Source organism: Pseudophryne corroboree, chromosome 8 (assembly GCF_028390025.1).
Source record: "Pseudophryne corroboree isolate aPseCor3 chromosome 8, aPseCor3.hap2, whole genome shotgun sequence".
NCBI lineage: Eukaryota > Metazoa > Chordata > Amphibia > Anura > Myobatrachidae > Pseudophryne > Pseudophryne corroboree.
In genome coordinates this window covers 286,721,105-286,743,549 of record NC_086451.1, presented here as the reverse complement: position 1 = coordinate 286,743,549, position 22,445 = coordinate 286,721,105, and the positions used below count along the sequence as shown (strand labels likewise).

At 44.3% G+C, this 22,445-nt stretch overlaps 1 protein-coding gene across 1 annotated transcript in view; it reads left to right on the top strand.

Annotated features, from left to right (window-relative positions):
• RAB39B (RAB39B, member RAS oncogene family) overlaps positions 1–18,199 on the top strand; it is a 44,115-nt gene extending 25,916 nt beyond the window's left edge. The window contains exon 2 of the mRNA XM_063937273.1: positions 11,205–18,199. Coding sequence (XP_063793343.1) covers positions 11,205–11,631 — 427 coding nt within the window. The 3' untranslated portion in view covers positions 11,632–18,199. The remainder of the gene's footprint in view (positions 1–11,204) is intronic.
• The last annotated feature ends 4,246 nt before the right edge of the window (positions 18,200–22,445 follow it).

Here is a 22,445-nt window from a genome sequence, read left to right as displayed (position 1 = left end):
CAGAGTCCAGAACAGGGCCTCGAGGAAGAAAACGTTAGGACATATCCCAATTAGAAGTATAACCCGCTATCCCCTCTGCGTGGCTTGGTCATATTATAGCATAGTATACGTCAGGCGAGCGCCTGTAAGCATTGGAGTCAGCAGTGTGGCAGCGTATAGAACCCAGTTGGTCACGTTCCACTTTTGGCGTTCACATAGCCTCGGTGAGAAGGCCGCGTTGGCACCAGCGGCCGTTAGGAAGATGACCGCCGCAGAGTAGCAAGGGAGGCAGTTCATATAATGTGCCTCAGCTAGGCTTTTCAAATAGGTCGCGGCTTTGGGGGAGGTCCTCAGGAGGTAATAGAGGGATTCAGGGTGGCTGGGGTCCGCTGGGGGTCGCAGCAGATAGTTGTAGGACGGGGGTCCAGGATCCACGACTCGGCCGAACTGTGCGCGACCCGGCCAAAGGTCGCGGCCGCCTGTGTAGCCGTTTCCCGATGACAGCCCGCAGGGTGTACGCTCAGTCGTGTAGGGCCTTAGCAGGGCAAGTTCACAGTCACTCTGGGGGGGTGAGGGGAGAGGTATGTGGAGGAGATGGGGATCGTGAGCTGCACACCAGGAGTGGATGTATAACAGTTCCACTTACATTTTAGTTGTGGGATCCAAGATGGCCGCCGTCACATACACAGGCTGAAGATCTCACACAGCATCTGCGGTTCCAGGGGACAGGCAGTGGGTCTTCCCTGCCCCAATTGTGCCCAAGGGTCTAAGGCAGGCTGGAGGAGGTATGAGGGGGCTCCCAGGCGAGAAGGTGGGCAGCCGCGGGTCCCGTTTCGGCCGCGCTCCGGTCCCGGAGCTCGGCGCCGGGAAGGCTCCAAAATCGAGGCCCCGGCTTCCGGACAAGTGGTAGGCCTCAACCGCAAAACACGCCGGAGGGGCCACCCGATGGTGTCCCTGAGCACAGGTTACTGGCCACAGTCTTTGGTAGAGCTGAGTAGGGCTGATTAGCTGCAGGGGCCAGCAGCAATAAGCGTGTTTAACCCCCAATTAGCTGGAGCTCGGCCACAGCACAACTCTCCAGGTTAACGTTCAGGCCACGCCCCCTCCTAATTCTGCATTTTTATTTTTATTTTTTTGTATATTCTGTTTTTATTCAGGAAAATATAAAGATTACATCACGTTCAGACACAAAAGCAACTACGAGTAAAATTAGGATTAAGTACACTTTTGCCTATGGTAGCAGAGTATTGGGTTGCCTCAGACCCTAGGGATCTGTATAAGTGAAGGCATCGGTACATCATCCTATAGCATCAATACAGTATCCACTTGCCTTCTGTCTATACAATGAATACAATCGTGGTTTCTGGGTGAGAATAATAGAATAATTATAGGGGGAGTGAGGAATAAAGTAAGGAAAAGGAGGGGGAAGGGATATACTTCCTAATTTTTTTACACAGTATTGTTCCAAAGATATGTCCGCTTACAGTTACTGTGCTATTGTACTATTGTTATGTCAGTTCCTCTGGTGGTTATATCTTCCCTATATTACAATTTACAGTTACTGTGCTATTGTTATGTAATTTCCTCTGGTGCTTATATCTTCCCTATATGGCAGATTACAGTTACTATACTATTGTTATGTCAGTTCCTCTGGTGCTTATATCTTCCCTATATGACAGATTACAGTTACTATACTATTGTTATGTCAGTTCCTCTGATGCTTATATCTTCCGTATATGGCACCTTACAGTTACTGTGCTATTGTTATGTCAGTTTCTCTGGTGCTTATATCTTCCCTATATGGCAGATTACAGTTACTATACTATTGTTATGTCAGTTCCTCTGGTGCTTATATCTTCCCTATATGGCAGATTACAGTTACTGTGCTATTGTTATGTCAGTTCCTCTGGTGCTTATATCTTCTCTGTATGGCAGCTTACAGTTACTGTGCTATTGTTATGTCAGTTTCTCTGGTGCTTATATCTTCCCTATATGGCAGATTACAGTTACTATACTATTGTTATGTCAGTTTCTCTGGTGCTTATATCTTCCCTATATGGCAGATTAGTTACTATACTATTGTTATGTAATTTCCTCTGGTGCTTATATCTTCCCTATATGGCAGATTACAGTTACTGTATTATTGTTATGTCAGTTCCTCTGGTGCTTGTATTTTCCCTATATGGCAGTTTACAGTTACTATACTATTGTTATGTCAGTTCCTCTGGTGCTTATATCTTCCCTATATTACAATTTACAGTTACTGTGCTATTGTACTATTGTTATGTCAGTTCCTCTGGTGGTTATATCTTCCCTATATTACAATTTACAGTTACTGTGCTATTGTACTATTGTTATGTCAGTTCCTCTGGTGGTTATATCTTCCCTATATGGCAGTTTACAGTTACTGTGCTATTGTTATGTCAGTTCCTCTGGTGCTTATATCTTCCCTATATGGCAGATTACAGTTACTATACTATTGTTATGTCAGTTCCTCTGGTGCTTATATCTTCCCTATATGGCAGATTAGTTACTATACTATTGTTATGTAATTTCCTCTGGTGCTTATATCTTCCCTATATGGCAGATTACAGTTACTGTGCTATTGTTATGTCAGTTCCTCTGGTGCTTATATCTTCCCTATATGGCAGATTACAGTTACTATACTATTGTTATGTCAGTTCCTCTGGTGCTTATATCTTCCCTATATGGCAGATTACAGTTACTGTACTATTATTATGTCAGTTCCTCTGGTGCTTATATCTTCCCTATATGACAGATTACAGTTACTATACTATTGTTATGTCAGTTCCTCTGGTGCTTATATCTTCCCTATATGACAGATTACAGTTACTATACTATTGTTATGTAATTTCCTCTCGAGTTTATATCTTCCCTATATGGCAGTTTGTTATGTCAGTTCCTCTGGTGCTTATATCTTCCCTATATGGCATCTTACAGTTACTGTATTATTGTTATGTAATTTCCTCTGGTGCTTATATCGTCCCTATATGGCAGCTTACAGTTACTGTATTATTGTTATGTCAGTTCCTCTGGTGCTTGTATTTTCCCTATATGGCAGATTACAGTTACTATACTATTGTTATGTCGGTTCCTCTGGTGCTTATATCTTCCCTATATGACAGATTACAGTTACTATACTATTGTTATGTAATTTCCTCTGGAGTTTATATCTTCCCTATATGGCAGTTTACAGTTACTGTATTATTGTTATGTCAGTTCCTCTGGTGCTTATATCTTCCCTATATGGCATTTTACAGTTACTGTATTTTCTCTGACGTCCTAGTGGATGCTGGGAACTCCGTAAGGACCATGGGGAATAGCGGCTCCGCAGGAGACTGGGCACAAAAAGTAAAAGCTTTAGACTAGCTGGTGTGCACTGGCTCCTCCCCCTATGACCCTCCTCCAAGCCTCAGTTAGATTTTTGTGCCCGAACGAGAAGGGTGCAAGCTAGGTGGCTCTCCTGAGCTGCTTAGAAGTAAAAGTTTAAATAGGTTTTTTATTTTCAGTGAGTCCTGCTGGCAACAGGCTCACTGCATCGTGGGACTAAGGGGAGAAGAAGCGAACTCACCTGACTGCAGAGTGGATTGGGCTTCTTGGCTACTGGACATTAGCTCCAGAGGGACGATCACAGGTTCAGCCTGGATGGGTCCCGGAGCCGCGCCGCCGGCCCCCTTACAGAGCCAGAAGAGCGAAGAGGTCCGGAGAAAGCGGCGGCAGAAGACGTTCCTGTCTTCAAATAAGGTAGCGCACAGCACTGCAGCTGTGCGCCATTGCTCTCAGCACACTTCACACTCCGGTCACTGAGGGTGCAGGGCGCTGGGGGGGAGCGCCCTGAGACGCAATAAAAATGATATAAAAACCTTATATGGCTAAATAAAATGCATCACATATAGCTCCTGGGCTATATGGATGCATTTATCCCCTGCCAGTTTCCTGAAAAAAGCGGGAGAAAAGGCCGCCGTCAGCACACAAGCGCCATTTTCTTTCACAGCTTCGCTGGAAGGACGGCTCCCTGACTCTCCCCTGCAGTCCTGCACTACAGAAACAGGGTAAAACAGAGAGGGGGGCACTATTGGCAGCTAATATATAATACAGCAGCTATAACAGGGAGTAACACTTATATAAGGTTATCCCTGTGTATATATATAGCGCTCTGGTGTGTGCTGGCAAACTCTCCCTCTGTCTCCCCAAAGGGCTAGTGGGGTCCTGTCCTCTATCAGAGCATTCCCTGTGTGTGTGCTGGGTGTCGGTACGATTGTGTCGACATGTATGAGGAGGAAAATGATGTGGAAGCAGAGCAATTGCCTGTGTTAGTGATGTCACCCCCTAGGGAGTCGACACCTGACTGGATGGTAGTAATTAAAGAATTACGTGACAATGTCAGCACTTTGCAAAAAACTGTTGACGACATGAGACAGCCGACAAATCAATTAGTGCCTGTTCAGGCGTCTCAGACACCGTCAGGGGCGTTAAAACGCCCGTTACCTCAGATGGTCGACACAGACCCTGACACGGATACTGAATCCAGTGTCGACGGTGACGAGACAAACGTAATGTCCAGTAGGGCCACACGTTACATGATCACGGCAATGAAGGAGGCATTGAACATTTCTGACACTACAAGTACCACAAAAAAGGGTATTATGTGGGGTGTGAAAAAACTACCAGTGGTTTTTCCTGAGTCAGATGAATTAAATGAGGTGTGTGATAAAGCGTGGGTTTCCCCCGATAAAAATTATTGGCACTATACCCTTTCCCGCCAGAGGTTAGGGCACGTTGGGAAACACCCCCTAGGGTAGATAAGGCGCTCACACGCTTATCGAAACAAGTGGCGTTACCGTCTCCTGATACGGCCGCTCTCAAGGAACCAGCTGATAGAAGGCTGGAAAATATCTTAAAAGGTATATACACACATACCGGTGTTATACTGCGACCAGCGATCGCCTCAGCCTGGATGTGCAGCGCTGGAGTGGCTTGGTCGGATTCCCTGACTGAAAATATTGATACCCTGGATAGGGACAGTATATTATTAACTATAGAGCATTTAAAGGATGCATTACTATATATGCGAGATGCACAGAGGGATATTTGCACCCTGGCATCTAGAGTAAGTGCGATGTCCATTTCTGCCAGAAGAACGTTATGGACGCGACAGTGGTCAGGTGATGCGGATTCCAAACGACATATGGAAGTATTGCCGTATAAAGGGGAGGAGTTATTTGGGGTCGGTCTATCGGACCTGGTGGCCACAGCAACGGCTGGAAAATCCACCTTTTTACCCCAGGTCACCTCTCAGCAGAAAAAGACACCGTCTTTTCAAACCCAGTCCTTTCGTCCCTATAAGGGCAAGAGGGAAAAAGGCCGCTCGTTCCTGCCCCGGGGCAGAGGAAGGGGAAAAAGACTGCACCATGCAGCCTCTTCCCAGGAGCAGAAGCCCTCCCCCGCTTCTGCCAAGTCCTCAGCATGACGCTGGGGCTCTGCAAGCAGACTCGGGCACGGTGGGGGGCCGTCTCAAGAATTTCAGCGCGCAGTGGGCTCACTCGCAAGTGGACCCCTGGATCCTGCAGGTAGTATCACAGGGGTACAAATTGGAATTCGAGACGTCTCCCCCTCGCCGGTTCCTGAAGTCTGCTCTACCAACGTCTCCCTCCGACAGGGAGGCAGTATTGGATGCTATTCACAAGCTGTATTCCCAGCAGGTGATAATCAAGGTACTCCTCCTACAACAGGGAAAGGGGTATTATTCCACGCTGTTTGTGGTACCGAAGGCGGACGGCTCAGTGAGACCAATTTTAAATCTAAAATCTTTGAACACTTACGTAAAAAGGTTCAAATTCAAGATGGAGTCACTCAGAGCAGTGATAGCGAACCTGGAAGAAGGGGACTATATGGTATCTCTAGACATCAAGGATGCTTATCTCCATGTCCCAATCTACCCTTCTCACCAAGGGTACCTCAGGTTTGTGATACAAAACTGTCATTATCAGTTTCAGACGCTGCCGTTTGGATTGTCCACGGCACCACGGGTCTTTACCAAGGTAATGGCCGAAGTGATGATTCTTCTTCGAAGAAAAGGCGTATTAATTATCCCTTACTTGGACGATCTCCTGATAAGGGCATGGTCCAGGGAACAGTTAGAGGTCGGAGTAGCACTATCTCAGGTAGTGCTACGTCAGCACGGGTGGATTCTAAATATCCCAAAATCACAGCTGATTCCGACAACACGTCTACTGTTCCTAGGGATGATTCTGGACACAGTCCAGAAAAAGGTGTTTCTCCCGGAGGAGAAGGCCAGGGAGTTATCCGAGCTAGTCAGGAACCTCCTAAAACCAGGACAAGTGTCAGTGCATCAGTGCACGAGAGTCCTGGGAAAAATGGTGGCTTCTTACGAAGCTATTCCATTCGGAAGATTCCATGCAAGAACTTTTCAGTGGGATCTGCTGGACAAATGGTCCGGATCGCATCTTCAGATGCATCAGCGGATAACCCTATCTCCAAGGACAAGGGTATCTCTCCTGTGGTGGTTACAGAAGGCTCATCTTCTAGAGGGCCGCAGATTCGGCATTCAGGATTGGATGCTGGTAACCACGGATGCCAGCCTGAGAGGCTGGGGAGCAGTCACACAGGGAAGAAATTTCCAGGGCTTGTGGTCAAGCATGGAAACGTCTCTTCACATAAATATCCTAGAGCTAAGGGCCATTTACAATGCCCTAAGTCAAGCAAGGCCTCTGCTTCAGGGTCAACCGGTATTGATCCAGTCGGACAACATCACGGCTGTCGCCCACGTAAACAGACAGGGCGGCACAAGAAGCAGGAGGGCAATGGCAGAAGCTGCAAGTATTCTCCGCTGGGCGGAAAATCATGTGATAGCACTGTCAGCAGTGTTCATTCCGGGAGTGGACAACTGGGAAGCAGACTTCCTCAGCAGACACGACCTCCACCCGGGGGAGTGGGGACTTCATCCAGAAGTCTTCCAAGTGATTGTAAACCGTTGGGAAAAACCAAAGGTGGACATGATGGCGTCCCGTCTCAACAAGAAACTGGACAGATATTGCGCCAGGTCAAGGGACCCTCAGGCAATAGCGGTGGACGCTCTGGTAACTCCGTGGGTGTTCCAGTCGGTATATGTGTTCCCTCCTCTTCCTCTCATACCAAAAGTACTGAGAATCATAAGAAGGAGAGGAGTAAGAACGATACTCGTGGCTCCGGATTGGCCAAGAAGAACTTGGTACCCGGAGCTGCAAGAGATGCTCACGGAGGACCCGTGGCCTCTACCTCTAAGGAAGGACCTGCTCCAGCAGGGACCTTGTCTGTTCCAAGACTTACCGCGGCTGCGTTTGACGGCATGGCGGTTGAACGCCGGATCCTGAAGGAAAAAGGCATTCCAGATGAAGTCATCCCTACCCTGATCAAGGCCAGGAAGGATGTAACTGCAAAACATTATCATCGCATTTGGCGAAAATATGTTGCGTGGTGTGAGGCCAAGAAGGCCCCTACGGAGGAATTTCAACTGGGTCGTTTCCTACATTTCCTGCAAGCAGGATTGTCTATGGGCCTAAAATTAGGATCCATTAAGGTTCAAATTTCGGCCCTGTCGATCTTCTTCCAGAAAGAACTGGCTTCAGTGCCTGAAGTTGAGACGTTTGTCAAAGGGGTACTGCATATACAGCCTCCTTTTGTGCCTCCAGTGGCACCTTGGGATCTCAATGTAGTTTTAGGGTTCCTAAAATCACATTGGTTTGAACCACTTGCCACAGTGGATTTGAAATATCTCACATGGAAAGTGGTAATGCTGTTGGCCCTGGCTTCAGCCAGGCGCGTATCAGAATTGGCGGCTTTATCCTATAAAAGCCCTTACCTGATATTTCATTCGGATAGGGCGGAATTGAGGACTCGTCCTCAATTTCTCCCTAAGGTGGTTTCAGCGTTTCACATGAATCAACCTATTGTGGTACCTGTGGCTACTAGGGACTTGGAGGACTCCAAGTTGCTGGACGTAGTCAGGGCCCTGAAAATATATGTTTCCAGGACGGCTGGAGTCAGAAAATCTGACTCGCTGTTTATACTGTATGCACCCAACAAGCTGGGTGCTCCTGCTTCTAAGCAGACGATTGCTCGTTGGATTTGTAGTACAATTCAACTTGCACATTCTGTGGCAGGCCTGCCACAGCCAAAATCTGTAAAAGCCCATTCCACAAGGAAGGTGGGCTCATCTTGGGCGGCTGCCCGAGGGGTCTCGGCTTTACAACTTTGCCGAGCAGCTACTTGGTCAGGGGCAAACACGTTTGCTAAATTCTACAAATTTGATACCCTGGCTGAGGAGGACCTGGAGTTCTCTCATTCGGTGCTGCAGAGTCATCCGCACTCTCCCGCCCGTTTGGGAGCTTTGGTATAATCCCCATGGTCCTTACGGAGTTCCCAGCATCCACTAGGACGTCAGAGAAAATAAGAATTTACTTACCGATAATTCTATTTCTCATAGTCCGTAGTGGATGCTGGGCGCCCATCCCAAGTGCGGATTGTCTGCAATACTTGTATATAGTTATTGTTACAAACAAATCGGGTTGTTTATTGTTGGAAGCCATCTTTTCAGAGGCTCCTACGGTTATCATACTGTTAACTGGGTTCAGATCACGAGTTGTACGGTGTGATTGGTGTGGCTGGTATGAGTCTTACCCGGGATTCAAGATCCTTCCTTATTATGTACGCTCGTCCGGGCACAGTATCTTAACTGAGGCTTGGAGGAGGGTCATAGGGGGAGGAGCCAGTGCACACCAGCTAGTCTAAAGCTTTTACTTTTTGTGCCCAGTCTCCTGCGGAGCCGCTATTCCCCATGGTCCTTACGGAGTTCCCAGCATCCACTACGGACTATGAGAAATAGAATTATCGGTAAGTAAATTCTTATTATTGTTATGTAATTTCCTCTGGTGCTTATATCTTCCCTATATGGCAGCTTACAGTTACTGTATTATTGTTATGTCAGTTCCTTTGGTGCTTGTATTTTCCCTATATGGCAGATTACAGTTACTATACTATTGTTATGTCAGTTCCTCTGGTGCTTATATCTTCCCTATATGGCAGATTACAGTTACTGTGCTATTGTTATGTCAGTTCCTCTGGTGCTTATAGTTATATCTTACCTATATGGCAATTTACAGTTACTGTGCTATTGTTATGTCAGTTCCTCTGATGCTTATATCTTCCCTATATGGCAGATTACAGTTACTGTACTATTGTTATGTCAGTTCCTCTGGTGCTTATATCTTACCTATATGGCAATTTACAGTTACTGTACTAATGTTATGTCAGTTCCTCTGGTGCTTATATCTTCCCTATATGGCAGATTACAGTTACTATACTATTGTTATGTCAGTTCCTCTGGTGCTTATATCTTCCCTATACGGCAGATTACAGTTACTGTGCTATTGTTATGTCAGTTCCTCTGATGCTTATATCTTCCCTATATGGCAGAAAACAGTTACTGTACTATTGTTATGTCAGTTCCTCTGGTGCTTATATCTTCCCTATATGACAGATTACAGTTACTATACTATTGTTATGTCAGTTCCTCTGGTGCTTATATCTTCCCTATATGACAGATTACAGTTACTATACTATTGTTATGTAAGTTCCTCTGGTGCTTATATCTTCCCTATATGGCAATTTACAGTTACTGTATTATTGTTATGTCAGTTCCTCTGGTGCTTATATCTTCCCTATATGGCAGCTTACAGTTACTGTATTATTGTTATGTAATTTCCTCTGGTGCTTATATCTTCCCTATATGGCACCTTACAGTTACTGTGCTATTGTTATGTCAGTACCTCTGGTGCTTATATCTTCCCTATATGGCAATTTACAGTTACTGTACTAATGTTATGTCAGTTCCTCTGGTGCTTATATCTTCCCTATATGGCAGATTACAGTTACTATACTATTGTTATGTAATTTCCTCTGGAGTTTGTTACTGTATTATTGTTATGTCAGTTCCTCTGGAGTTTATATCTTCCCTATATGGCAGATTACAGTTACTGTATTATTGTTATGTCAGTTCCTCTGGTGCTTATATTTTCCCTATATGGCAGATTACAGTTACTATACTATTGTTATGTCAGTTCCTCTGGTGCTTATACTGTATTGTCCATATACTGTATGGCGCTGCGGAAACTAAAAGAAGCTAAAAATCATAAGAATAATCCAATTCACTAGACCAAATTAAGTTTGCAGATCATAGATCCCTGCTATTTGTATACGCTACGCACACACGATAGTAGATAATATAAAATCATATAATAATCCATACTACAGTATTGTTGAAACCTAATATTGTATAGTGTCTGCTCGGCTCCTTTCCTTAGCTTCAATCCAAACCGCCCTCTGCCTCTACTCAACTCAGGTATCTAGCACTTACTCCTGGGGTTGCATTGGTGACATTGGGAAATTTAATTTCTTCAATGAGATGTTAAAGATGAGATGTTAAAGATAATGAGATGCTACAGTAGTCACCAAATTACCACAAATTAAAACATTCTAGTAATTTAATAGACCCAACATATGCAGGGTCACATCAGTCTCCGCCATTGCTCGGCCTGAACCCCTCTCTTATTAATCCCAACCCCTCTTTGCATCCTCCTCCCCCTGGTACTGCTCCTTTTTTATCTTTCTCAGAAATCCTTCTCTTAAAGATAAAAAAGCTTTGGTATAATGTTCTGGTGGTACATGTATGATGCATGGAACCTCCATCTAGACAGTGAGACAGAGGAGTACTATGCTTGGCCACTCCGAGTTGTTGCAGGTCAACTATAGAGTTAGCTAGTTATATAGAAGGATACAGTTCTATAATCTGGGAAAGCTGTTATAGACTTACTTAAAGTATATTTCTTCACCTTCCACTTAACATTTTTCTTCCATTTTATGTAATAACATAGTTATGGTCCATAGCCACTACTATGCATTTTAAATGTGAGATAAGAAAACTGATCTTACAAAGGAGGCGATTTATCAAAACTTGGAGAGATATAAAGGACCAGCCAAAATGCTGCATCCTGTAAAATTAGAGTTAGAAGCGGATTGGCTGGTCCTTTATCTCTCTGCACTTTCTATCTCTCCAGATTTGATAAATCTCCCCCAAAATGTGTTTATTGCTGTTTCACGTTCCTGTATTTTGCTTTTACTTAAATACGTTTTCTATCTAATTTCAGGTCTATCACACGTGCCTACTACAGAAACTCTGTTGGAGGGCTCCTGCTATTTGATATCTCCAACCGTCGCTCCTTCCAAAATGTTCATGAATGGTTAGAAGAAGCTAAGGCCCACGTACAACCCTATCACATCGTTTTTGTTCTGGTGGGTCACAAATGTGACCTGGACACACAACGGCAAGTGACAAGACACGAAGCTGAGAAACTGGCTACTGCTTATGGCATGAGATATATTGAAACCTCAGCCCGAGATGCCATCAATGTAGAGAAAGCCTTCACTGATCTGACTCGCGATATATATGAGCTTGTTAGAAAGGGGGATATAAATATCCAAGAAGGCTGGGAGGGGGTAAAAAGTGGCTTTGTCCCAAATGTAGTGCATTCTTCTGAGGAGGTAATCAAATCAGACAGGCGGTGTCTTTGCTAAGCAGTACAAACTAATAGTACGGTCTCCTATGTGAACTCTACTAATCTAACACAGTCGTAAGCAAAAATCTGTGAAGTAAAGGGTACCTTGAATTTGCTATGAGTACCATAGCGTGAAGGGAGGTTGGACAACGGAAGTAAAAATAGTTTGTAAAATCAGAAAACACATCTCAATCTTATGGAAGTTCTTACATCTCTGGCAAGTGTGCATGTCTGTGTGTAGAAGTTGGGATTCATAAGTCAATGACACCAGAGTTCAGATACATCCTAATTCATTTGATAAGTTCTGTGTAGTTTAATGTTGGTAGTTATATGCAGTGAGTTAATACCACAGTGTAATAGTCATGATATATAGTTCTAGAAGAAGCAACCCTTTTGTTTACTGTACTTTGAAAGAAAAAAAAAAAGTCAGTGAAGATTATGTTCTAGCTTCTAATTATAAACTGTCTAATTGCTGTGATAATAACTAATGCAATGGCCTTAACGTGTGCCTATCACTTCAACGAAGTGGAGGCAACTATTTTATGGACTGAACCAATATTTGATAGAATTCAGTTTACCAAGTCGTTATAAACTAGTGACATTGCGGAAGCTTGGGGATTTTTTTTGCCTCAAAGATGTCACTAGTCCTTAGCCAATTGGTAGGCTAAATATTGGCAAAGGTCGACGTAATGGCTGCTTTGTATGGAGTCGATGGGTTACACTGGTGGTGGTTACTCCATATTTCCTTTGACTCAAAATGTAGATACTTAAATGAGAATATGTAATATCTAAGTGATTATACTGCTATAAAAAGATGATACATTGACAGCTGGATGACTACTTTCTATTGAATATGTCAATTGCCAATCTACTTTAAATTTTACTTATTTGTGTGGTAAATAGTTCTTATATTTTAGACTAAAACATGTAATCAGACCAAATATGATAATACATTGCACTATTCCAGAGGAAGAATAAATTAAATAAGCAATAGGTCAAACGAAAATCCCCTTTTACTTCTGTGGCAATTCAGCCGAGATGCAGATTAATGTAAGGTAATATGAAATTGAAGCAGGTAATCCTTTATTTTCTTGTCTATCCTCACATTTTGTTGCTTACAATGCCATTATTGCCTTGGTACCAGGTATTCTGTAGTTTGAAAAATATAATTTAAAAACATGTAATTGGGTAGGGTCATGAAATGTCACTGGCAGTCAAATAGAAAATAAAAGTCTACAGCTATCTGGGTAGGGTGTGGTTAAAAAGGTCGACAGTGTCTAGGTCGACCCCAAATGGTCTACACAATCAAAATATCGACACAGAAATTGTTGACAAATGGCAAGGTTGACACAACTTTTTAATGTTTTTTAGGTGTCAAATTGTAGGTTTCAGCACATGAAACCCAGATTAGTGTACCGCTTCGCTCGCCATGCTTCAGGCAAGGTGCCTCACAACGCCAGGTTACCATTCCCAATCATAGTTCATTAAGTATGAAAAGTTGATAAAATTCTAAAAACTTGTGTCAACCATTGCCATGTCGCCCTTCTGACCATGTCGACCAATGGGGAGGGGAATGTAAGACTCAAGACGTAAGAGATTTTGTTTTTTTATTCTCTTTATTTCTAAAGGTAATATGCATTGAAAATACAGTTACATACAGTAGAAAGACGTGAGAGATTTTGTGAGAGTTCGCCTGTTTTTTTAAAGTGCCAATTATTTACATGGCAAAATCAACCTGGCTTTGCCATGTAAATGATTGCCACTTTAAAAAACAGGAGAACTCTCACAAAATCTTTCACTTCTTGATTCTCACACCCTATTACATTTCCCTTCATATTTGTCGACCTATCATACAGAAATCATCGCGGTAAAAGCTAAAACTACAGCTGCAAAATCTCTATTGTCGTTTTTTTATTCACAGTTATAATGTAAGGCTGTGAACCATTACAAAAATCTCAATTCTCCTAGGGGCTATATACTGGCCACACAATATTGGCCTGATTCAAAAATGGACGCTGCTGTTTCCTCATTAGCACCCTTTGCCGGTTTATCGGGTGTGATAATATGCAGATTCTAGTTTATCTTTCCCTTGGACACTAGCGTGTGCCGCAATGTGCAAGCACTGAGACATCCATTTTCTTTGTCCCTGTACGCAACAGCACTGCTGGAGATTCCAGACAGTCCATCAGATGCATCATCGAGTCCACCATCAAACTTGCATCCTTAGGGCAGACGCAGTGTGTCCATCTGTGGAAGCGGCACTGTGTCAGAGAATGCAGGTTGTTTGCTGTGACACACCCGCGACACTCCCATAACACCCATGCAAGGTATTTTTATGCGTTCTCCTTAGGCCACGTACCAGTCACTGCCGATGAATACCCTTTGCTTCTCTAGTTCAGATACCAGCTCTCCTGTACGCAATAGTGCATTTGTGCGTACACTCAGGGTAACACATGCACTGTAGGAGTTTCCAGGGTATTTCACCACATGCACAGTAGCAAATAATCACCAAACTGTGCAAACCGGCATTGAGTGTGGTTAGTGTCCACCACCTCTAAATCAGGCCCTCTACATCTTAGTGATTGGTCGCAGAGCAACATACCTAGTAATGATCTGATAAATTGCAAATGGATTAACGGCGGTTGCTAAATGCTTTGAGAAAATGACCACAAAGGACCTTGACCAGCCTGTTACAGGTCCCTATGACTTCTGAAGAGGCTCAGCTGCTCAGGGGTCTGGGACTCCAGGTCGACAACAAAAAGGTCGACACACCTTATGTCGACGCCAATTGGTCGACACACCTTAGGTCGACATGGACAAAAGGTCGACAGGAACAAGGTCGACATGGAAAAAGGTCGACCTGAGTTTTTTATGTTTTTTTGGTGTCGTTTTCTTCGTAGAGTGACCGGGAACCCCAATTAGTGCACCGCGTCCCCTCGCATGGCTCCTCCGCTCCGCTTCGCTCGGCACAGATTACCGTTCCAATCGTAGTCCACATGGATCGTTAAGTATGAAAAAGTTCCAAAAAAGAAAAAAAATGTGAAAAACTCATGTCGACCTTTTTCCATGTCGACCTTGTTCCTGTTGACCTTTTGTCCATGTCGACCTAAGGTGTGTCGACCTTTTTGTTGTCGACCTGGAGTCCGGATACCGCTGCTCAGCACAGGTGGTCATTTGGCTAAATGGCAGGATATTTTCATGAGAGGCTCTTGATAGAAACAATGTATGTTAACCAAGCTGTACTCTGTTGGTGGAAAATGTCACAATGTGCTCCATGGCAGGTGCTTGGTCCTTGCAATAGCTGAAGAATTAGCATTGTGGGGCCTAGATAAAAATGTTCCTCTGTGTAAAATGAAAAATGATCCAGTATCCTGTGGAGAATAGTCCCAGACTATGTGTATAGGGTCATGACTAGAGTTGTGGTTAGGCGTGCAGCCCACATGCAGAGCGGTACAGAGCACACAGGCATCAGGAGTGATCAGACCTATCTTCATATGAGTGGTTGGCAGGTAGCTGGAAGTGATTATCTACTGCCCACAGGAATTACATCACTTTCATTTTTAACATCTGGTTAAAGCCCTTTAAGCTTACATTATTTTTATAGCTCAAATCCACTAATTGCTATTAAGGTGATTATCAGGTAATTATTGTTTCATTTTTCTTCTGCCTTTTGATTGGGAAAACAATGCTTAATCTTATGAGCAGCACTATGAAGTCACAGCCACCTGAAGAAACTGCAGACATTAGACGGTGCTAAGTGCTAGGGGTGAATGCTGGATGGAACGTGGCTGCAGCCTGTCCTATTGTCTTGTGTCCATGTTCCATCCAGCATTCACACTGATCTCATGTGCTGTTGAAACTTTGTTTATAGACTTTAATGAGCCCCAATTGAAGTACTGATGTACAAGCAGTGACCCCAGCTAAGGGTGAATGTACTACAAGGCCTAAAGCGCCTGTGTGTGTAATAGTTCTCTATTCTCACCAAGTGTCTGGGAGATGTGGACTCCCGAGAGAGCATGCAATTCTCGTGGGGAGCACTTACATCTAGCAAGGTGGGTAGACACAAGACTTGGATTACAACATTAAGCCCCACCCACTGCACTGAGTGGGAGGTGTGATGAGCTGATTTCAGCACCATGCCCCTGCCACACTATGGGGTCTATTCAATTGAAGTCGGAACAGCCGTCTAGTCGGAAAGACTCGTTTCCGACTTTTTTTAGGTCGAATCATGATTTGACCTATTCAATGGGGCTGCCGTTTTTTCGACTTGTCGGCAATTCCGACTTGTTGGAAAACACGTGGATTGGCAGATTAGCCGCGGATCCACATGTTTTGTTGGATCTGCAGCCAAATCCGATAGGTTTTAGTCCCGTTTACGACAATGTCAATCCGACTTTAAAAAAAGCCATATTGGAATTGTCGAAAACGGGCAAAACCAGTCGGATTTGCCTGCAAATTGAATACTGCATTGTCTGATCCTCTCCGTCGGATCTAACATGCATTGAATAGACCCCTATATGTACTGAGGTGGGCAGGGATTAAACAAGGTTATTGCCCTACTTACTTGAAGATGCAATTTGCATTATTAAGCTTTCCCATTGTTTCCTTGCATACCTCTTTACCTCCCAGAAGTGAGATAGGAAAGATAGGGAAGTATGGAATAAATTTGGCTAGATTCTCCCATAGACGACAGATATGCTAAAACAACTTTATGACAAGGCATGAATGGTCTCTGTCAGTTGTGTACTGATTGTCTAGAGTCAGAATAGGAATTGCTGACATACAGGACCTGTATGGAGGAGAAATTACAACTCGGCTTCAGAGTAGCCTGAATTTATTGGATATACTTCTCCACAGTTCACCAATAATGGTCATGCCATGGTGCTAGATTGAATTGTCATTTATTTTCTCCTAGTCCATGATCACAGCCATCATAGGTTTATTCATTCGATCTTTAATAGTAATACTATTTAGCTGCTGTAATATGTGATGATGTGCGCAGCTGAACATCGAGCATTGAATGTCCCTCTTAATGTTTAAATATTAAACCATTTTTTAAAGGCATCTTTGAATTTAGATTTTCGTCCACACATTAATTAGAGAGTCCTTTAGCAGGTGCCAGTGTAAAGGCATTTACATGTGGTATTTCAGATAACTGACATTGAGTTATAGTTTAATGCACTATAATATACACCACGTTGGACTGTGTGCAGCCCTGCAGCTTGCGTGTTGCAAGTGACAATCCTGGTTTTGAAAACAACATTTTATTAACACTATTGTGCTGCTTCATGTGACTCTCTATACAATGTTCCTCTTCTCATTAGAGTTAACTAAAACAGGTGTTACTAGATAAAGCAGTAGTAACATTTCTGTCATCAGGTAACAGGTATAAAAGGTCTGTTGTGCATAAAGTCTCAGTGAGGCATGTGCATTTATATGTAACGTGCCTACATTACACCTTTATGGCAAAGCACAAATGTGTTGGAAAAAGAAAGTAATAATTGCAGCAGATGTCACTGCATACAGCCAGTCACCATGCCTGCAGTGATGCCTCTTAAATATGTATACGGAATTAGTCTTTGTTTATATCATAAAGGGAATTGTTGGCATAGAGTAGTGACAAGGCTAAACGCTTTGGGAGGTATCCTATTAGCAGTGGTAATTTGGGTTCGCCAGGGGCTATCCAATTAGCTCCGATGTGGTACGCTCCATCCCCCGATGCCGGCACTTATCGAGGATTATGCTTTGGGTGCCTCACGTCCCCGAAGCGTAATTCACAATAAGTGGCCGCTGGAGCCGCGATAACACATGGGATCGGATCCCATGTGTTATCGCACGATCACGGGTCCGTTTTTGGCCGATAAAAACGGCCTCTACTTGGATACCTCGATAATGACCACCCGTCAAAAATCTTGACATCAGGCCGTTTTTATCTCCAGAAAACTGATCGCTTCTAATTGGATACCTTCCAAAAGCTTAAAGATTCAGGGGGACATTTGTTGAATAAGAAAAAGAAAAAAGTGTACAGGAAAGATAAACTATATCACAAAGCAACCAGATCTATTATTCTAAAACTGGCACTAGAAACACAACTGGTAATTCAATTGGGTTACATACAGTACCTTATTATAGTGGACTGACTTTCATAAATGTGCCCCATGGAATATAATCCTGTCCATATGATCTATGTAATGTAAGTGTTAAAATTGGCTATTTGATTCCAAGAACTTGATTTATACATATAACTTATTATCCCTTATCAAAATAAACATTAAGTACTAATGGTAAATTGAAAGGATTTTTTTTAAATAACTGCCGTTTTTTTCCTCCTAGGAACTTGCTAAGTAGGAATATACTAATTACTAGAAAAGACTATAACGAAGAGTTTACATTCTCACAATGTACAAAATCTGCATGTTGGTTGTGCATTCCTCAGAATCTCCAGGATATAAAATGTACACTTCCTTGCTTTCTGTTTTGCACTGTAAATGTGAACATATGCTATCTAGCTGTATGTGAATGACAAAAACATGCTTGTATCTAGAACCAACTGTTAATATGTGAAATGATAAAACTTGTAAAAAGTCTCTGTGTTTATTCTTATATTGAACAGCGGGAAGGGATGACTGTCCATTATTACAGCAGTGCTGGATGCGTTTGGCAAGCACACAGATACCGAAAATACACATTACCAAAAAGAAACAATCCTTACCTATAGTGTATGCAAGGGAGATGTATACAAATACCATAGAGATACACTGCTCTGTAAATACTAAAATGATTCTGGTACCTTTGAATAAAATGCATTAATTCAACATGTTTATCACATTCAGGGGCCTCTTCATGGGATGTTAGGAAGTAGCCTACTGTACTATTAGACATGCAGAAAGACGCATCATGTGCAAGGCTCCAGCGGACGCTACTGGCAAATTGGATTTGCCTCCTTATAGTGCTTGTCACCGTCACATACAGAAGGAAGCCATGTTAAGAGCTGATTCACCATTCACAAGATTACAGATGGAATGGAACAGGAAAGACTAGGATAGCTGAGGCACTTAATGGGCAATTATTCATATGGCACCAGTATACACGTTCCTTATTTTCCCAGAGATGTGTGCTGAGCGATCTATCAGTGACTGCTCAGCACACATCTCTCCCCCCGCTCAGCACAGCACGATGTGTGCTGAGCGATGGGGCGCTCATTTCGCCCAGCGGGTGAAATGAGTGATGTGCTAGATTGTCCAATCTAGCACCGGCGATAGCAACGCGTGGGGCCGCACATTGCTATCGCTGTGGGTCATACACACGAGAGATACGTGCTTAAAATCTGATGATTTTAAGAACGGATCCCTCCGTGTGTACCCCCCTTTACAGATTTGATTAGTGGTGGACCTACATTTTTCATGGCCCTGAAGCTTGAACTGTTATGAGGGCCCCTACGCAACCAGCAACAATAGGGCAACATCCAACAAGGTCCAAAGGGCCTTGCAAGGACAGCACACACCGCTCAGGGCCAGCAAAATTACCTTATTAGACACCTCCTTGTCCCGGGCTTCTTCTCACCTTTCATTGCTCCCAGCCTCCTTCCTAGGGCGGGTCCTCTCAGGCTCCCTCATTCCTGGGAATGCCACAAACAGAAGCTCTGACTTGGTGTTAAAAAGAACAAGCAAGACGAGTGATGATTCTGTCACTAATATAACCTTATTGTAATAACACACTTAAAATGTTGGTTCAGGGCCCCTCTGGGATTAGGGGCACTGAAGCTTAAACTTCGTTGATTTCACAGTAGATACGCCCCTGGAACTAATGGGCTGCATTCTCCTGTATATTGATTCAGTTCAAAAAATTTCAAAATGGCTGAAGTTCAAAATCCCTTTGGTAGTGACATGCACAGAAATGATCAATAAAGTAGATGGATGGAGCAATGGGCATACATTGCAGAGTAGGCACATTAGTGGTGTATAGGGCACATTTTAAAAGTTCCATTCAGCTCTTGTACTTATCACAATTCATACCTGTGTTTAGCTAATTTAGGCATGTGGCCCTCCCCTAGGATAAAAACAACACTCACAGTTTGGGAACAAATTCAGGTTTGGTCCAAAGATTATCATTAAAAAAAATAAACTTTTTTTCAGGGAACCTCCCACGGTAGATGGCACCATTTTGGACAGAAAATTAAACAAGTAGCTAAGTAGTAATACAATATTTCTCTAACGTCCTAGTGGATGCTGGGGACTCCGTAAGGACCATGGGGAATAGACGGGCTCCGCAGGAGACTGGGCACTTTATAAGAAAGATTTGGTACTATCTGGTGTGCACTGGCTCCTCCCTCTATGCCCCTCCTCCAGACCTCAGTTAGATTTCTGTGCCCGGCCCGAGCTGGTTGCACACTAGGAGCTCTCCTGAGCTGCTAGAAAGAAAGTTTAAATTAGGTTTTTTATTTTACAGTGAGACCTGCTGGCAACAGGCTCACTGCATCGAGGGACTAAGGGGAGAAGAAGCGAACCTACCTGCTTGCAGCTAACTTGGGCTTCTTAGGCTACTGGACACCATTAGCTCCAGAGGGATCGACCGCAGGACTCGTCCTTGGTGTTCGTTCCCGGAGCCGCGCCGCCGTCCCCCTTACAGAGCCAGAAGCATGAAGATGGTCCGGAAAATCGGCGGCAGAAGACTTCAGTCTTCACCAAGGTAGCGCACAGCACTGCAGCTGTGCGCCATTGCTCCTCTTACACACTTCACACTCCGGTCACTGAGGGTGCAGGGCGCTGGGGGGGGGGCGCCCTGAGCAGCAATAATATCACCTTGGCTGGCAAAATAACCACAATATATAGCCCCAGAGGCTATATATGTGGTAATTACCCCTGCCAGAATACAGAAAAAAGCGTGAGAAAAGGCCGCCGAAAAAGGGGCGGAGCCATCTCCCTCAGCACACTGGCGCCATTATTCCCTCACAGTTCCGCTGGAAGGAAGCTCCCTGACTCTCCCCTGCAGTCTACACTACAGAAAGGGTAAAAGAGAGAGGGGGGCACTAAATTTGGGCGCAGTTTAATACAATAAGCAGCTATAAAGGGTCATAATTCAGTTAGTCCCTGTATTATTATAGCGCTCTGGTGTGTGCTGGCATACTTTCTCTCTGTCTCCCCAAAGGGCTTTTGTGGGGTCCTGCCTCCTTTAAGAGCATTCCCTGTGTGTGTGCGGTGTGTCGGTACGGCTGTGTCGACATGTTTGATGAGGAGACTTATGTGGAGGCGGAGCAGATGCCTATAAATGTGATGTCACCCCCTGCGGGGCAGACACCTGAGTGGATGGATTTATGGAATGAATTACGTGCAAGTGTCGACTCCTTACATAAAAAATTTGACGACATGCCAAATGCGGGACAGCCGGCTTCTCAGCTCGTGCCTGCCCAGACGATTCAAAGGCCGTCAGGGGCCCTGAAACGACCACTACCTCAGATGGCAGACACAGATGTCGACACGGATACTGATGCAAGTGTCGACGACGATGAGTCAAATTTAATGTCCACTAGGGCCATTTGTGGCATGATTGAGGCAATGAAAGAGGTATTACACCTTGCTGATATAAACCCAGGTACCTCAAAAAAGGGTATTATGTTTGGGGAGAAAAAACTACCTATAGTTTTTCCCCCATCTGAGGAATTGAATGAGGTGTGTGAAGAAGCGTGGGCTTTCCCCGATAAAAAATTGGTGATTTAAAAAAAAATTACTAATGGCGTTCCCTTTCTCGCCAGAGGATAGGTCACGTTGGGAAACTCCCCCTAGGGTGGATAAAGCGCTCACATGTTTGTCTAAAAAGGTGGCACTACCGTCTCCGGATACGGCCGCCCTAAAGGAGCCTGCAGATAGAAAGCAGGAGGCTATCCTAAAATCTATATACACACACACTGGTGTTATACTGAGACCAGCTATTGCTTCAGCCTGGATGTGCAGTGCTGCTGCTGCTTGGTCAGATTCCCTGTCGGAAAATATTGACACCCTAGACAGAGACACTATATTGCTAACCATAGAGCATATAAAAGACTCGGTCTTATACATGAGAGATGCACAGAGGGAGATCTGCCGGCTGGCATCTAGAATAAGTGCCTTGTCCATTTCTGCTAGGAGAGGCTTATGGACTCGGCAGTGGACAGGAGATGCAGATTCTAAAAGGCACATGGAAGTTTTGCCTTATAAGGGTGAGGAGTTATTCGGGGACGGTCTCTCAGACCTTGTTTCCACAGCAACAGCTGGGAAGTCTGCATTTTTGCCCCATGTCCCCTCACAGCCTAAGAAAGCACCGTATTACCAAGTGCAGTCCTTTCGACCCCAGAAAAACAGGCGGGGAAAAGGCGGGTCCTTTCTGTCTAGAGGCAGAGGAAGGGGGAAAAAGCTGCAACACACAGCAGGTTCCCAGGACCAAAAGTCCTCCCCCGCTTCTTCCAAATCCGCTGCATAACGGTGGGGCTCCACAGGCGGAGCCAGGTACGGTGGGGGGCCGCCTCCAGAATTTCAGCGATCAGTGGACTCGCTCACGGGTGGATCCCTGGATCCCTCAAGTAGTATCTCAGGGGTACAAGCTGGAATTCGAGGCGCCTCCCCCCCGCCGTTTCCTCAAATCAGCCTTACCGACGACTCCATCGGGCAGGGAGGCTGTGCTAGAGGCCATTCACAAGCTGTATTCCCAGCAGGTGATAGTCAAGGTGCCCCTACTTCAACAAGGCCGGGGCTACTATTCCACACTGTTTGTGGTACCGAAACCAGACTGTTCGGTGAGACCCATTTTAAATTTGAAATCCTTGAACACTTACATAACAAAATTCAAGTTCAAGATGGA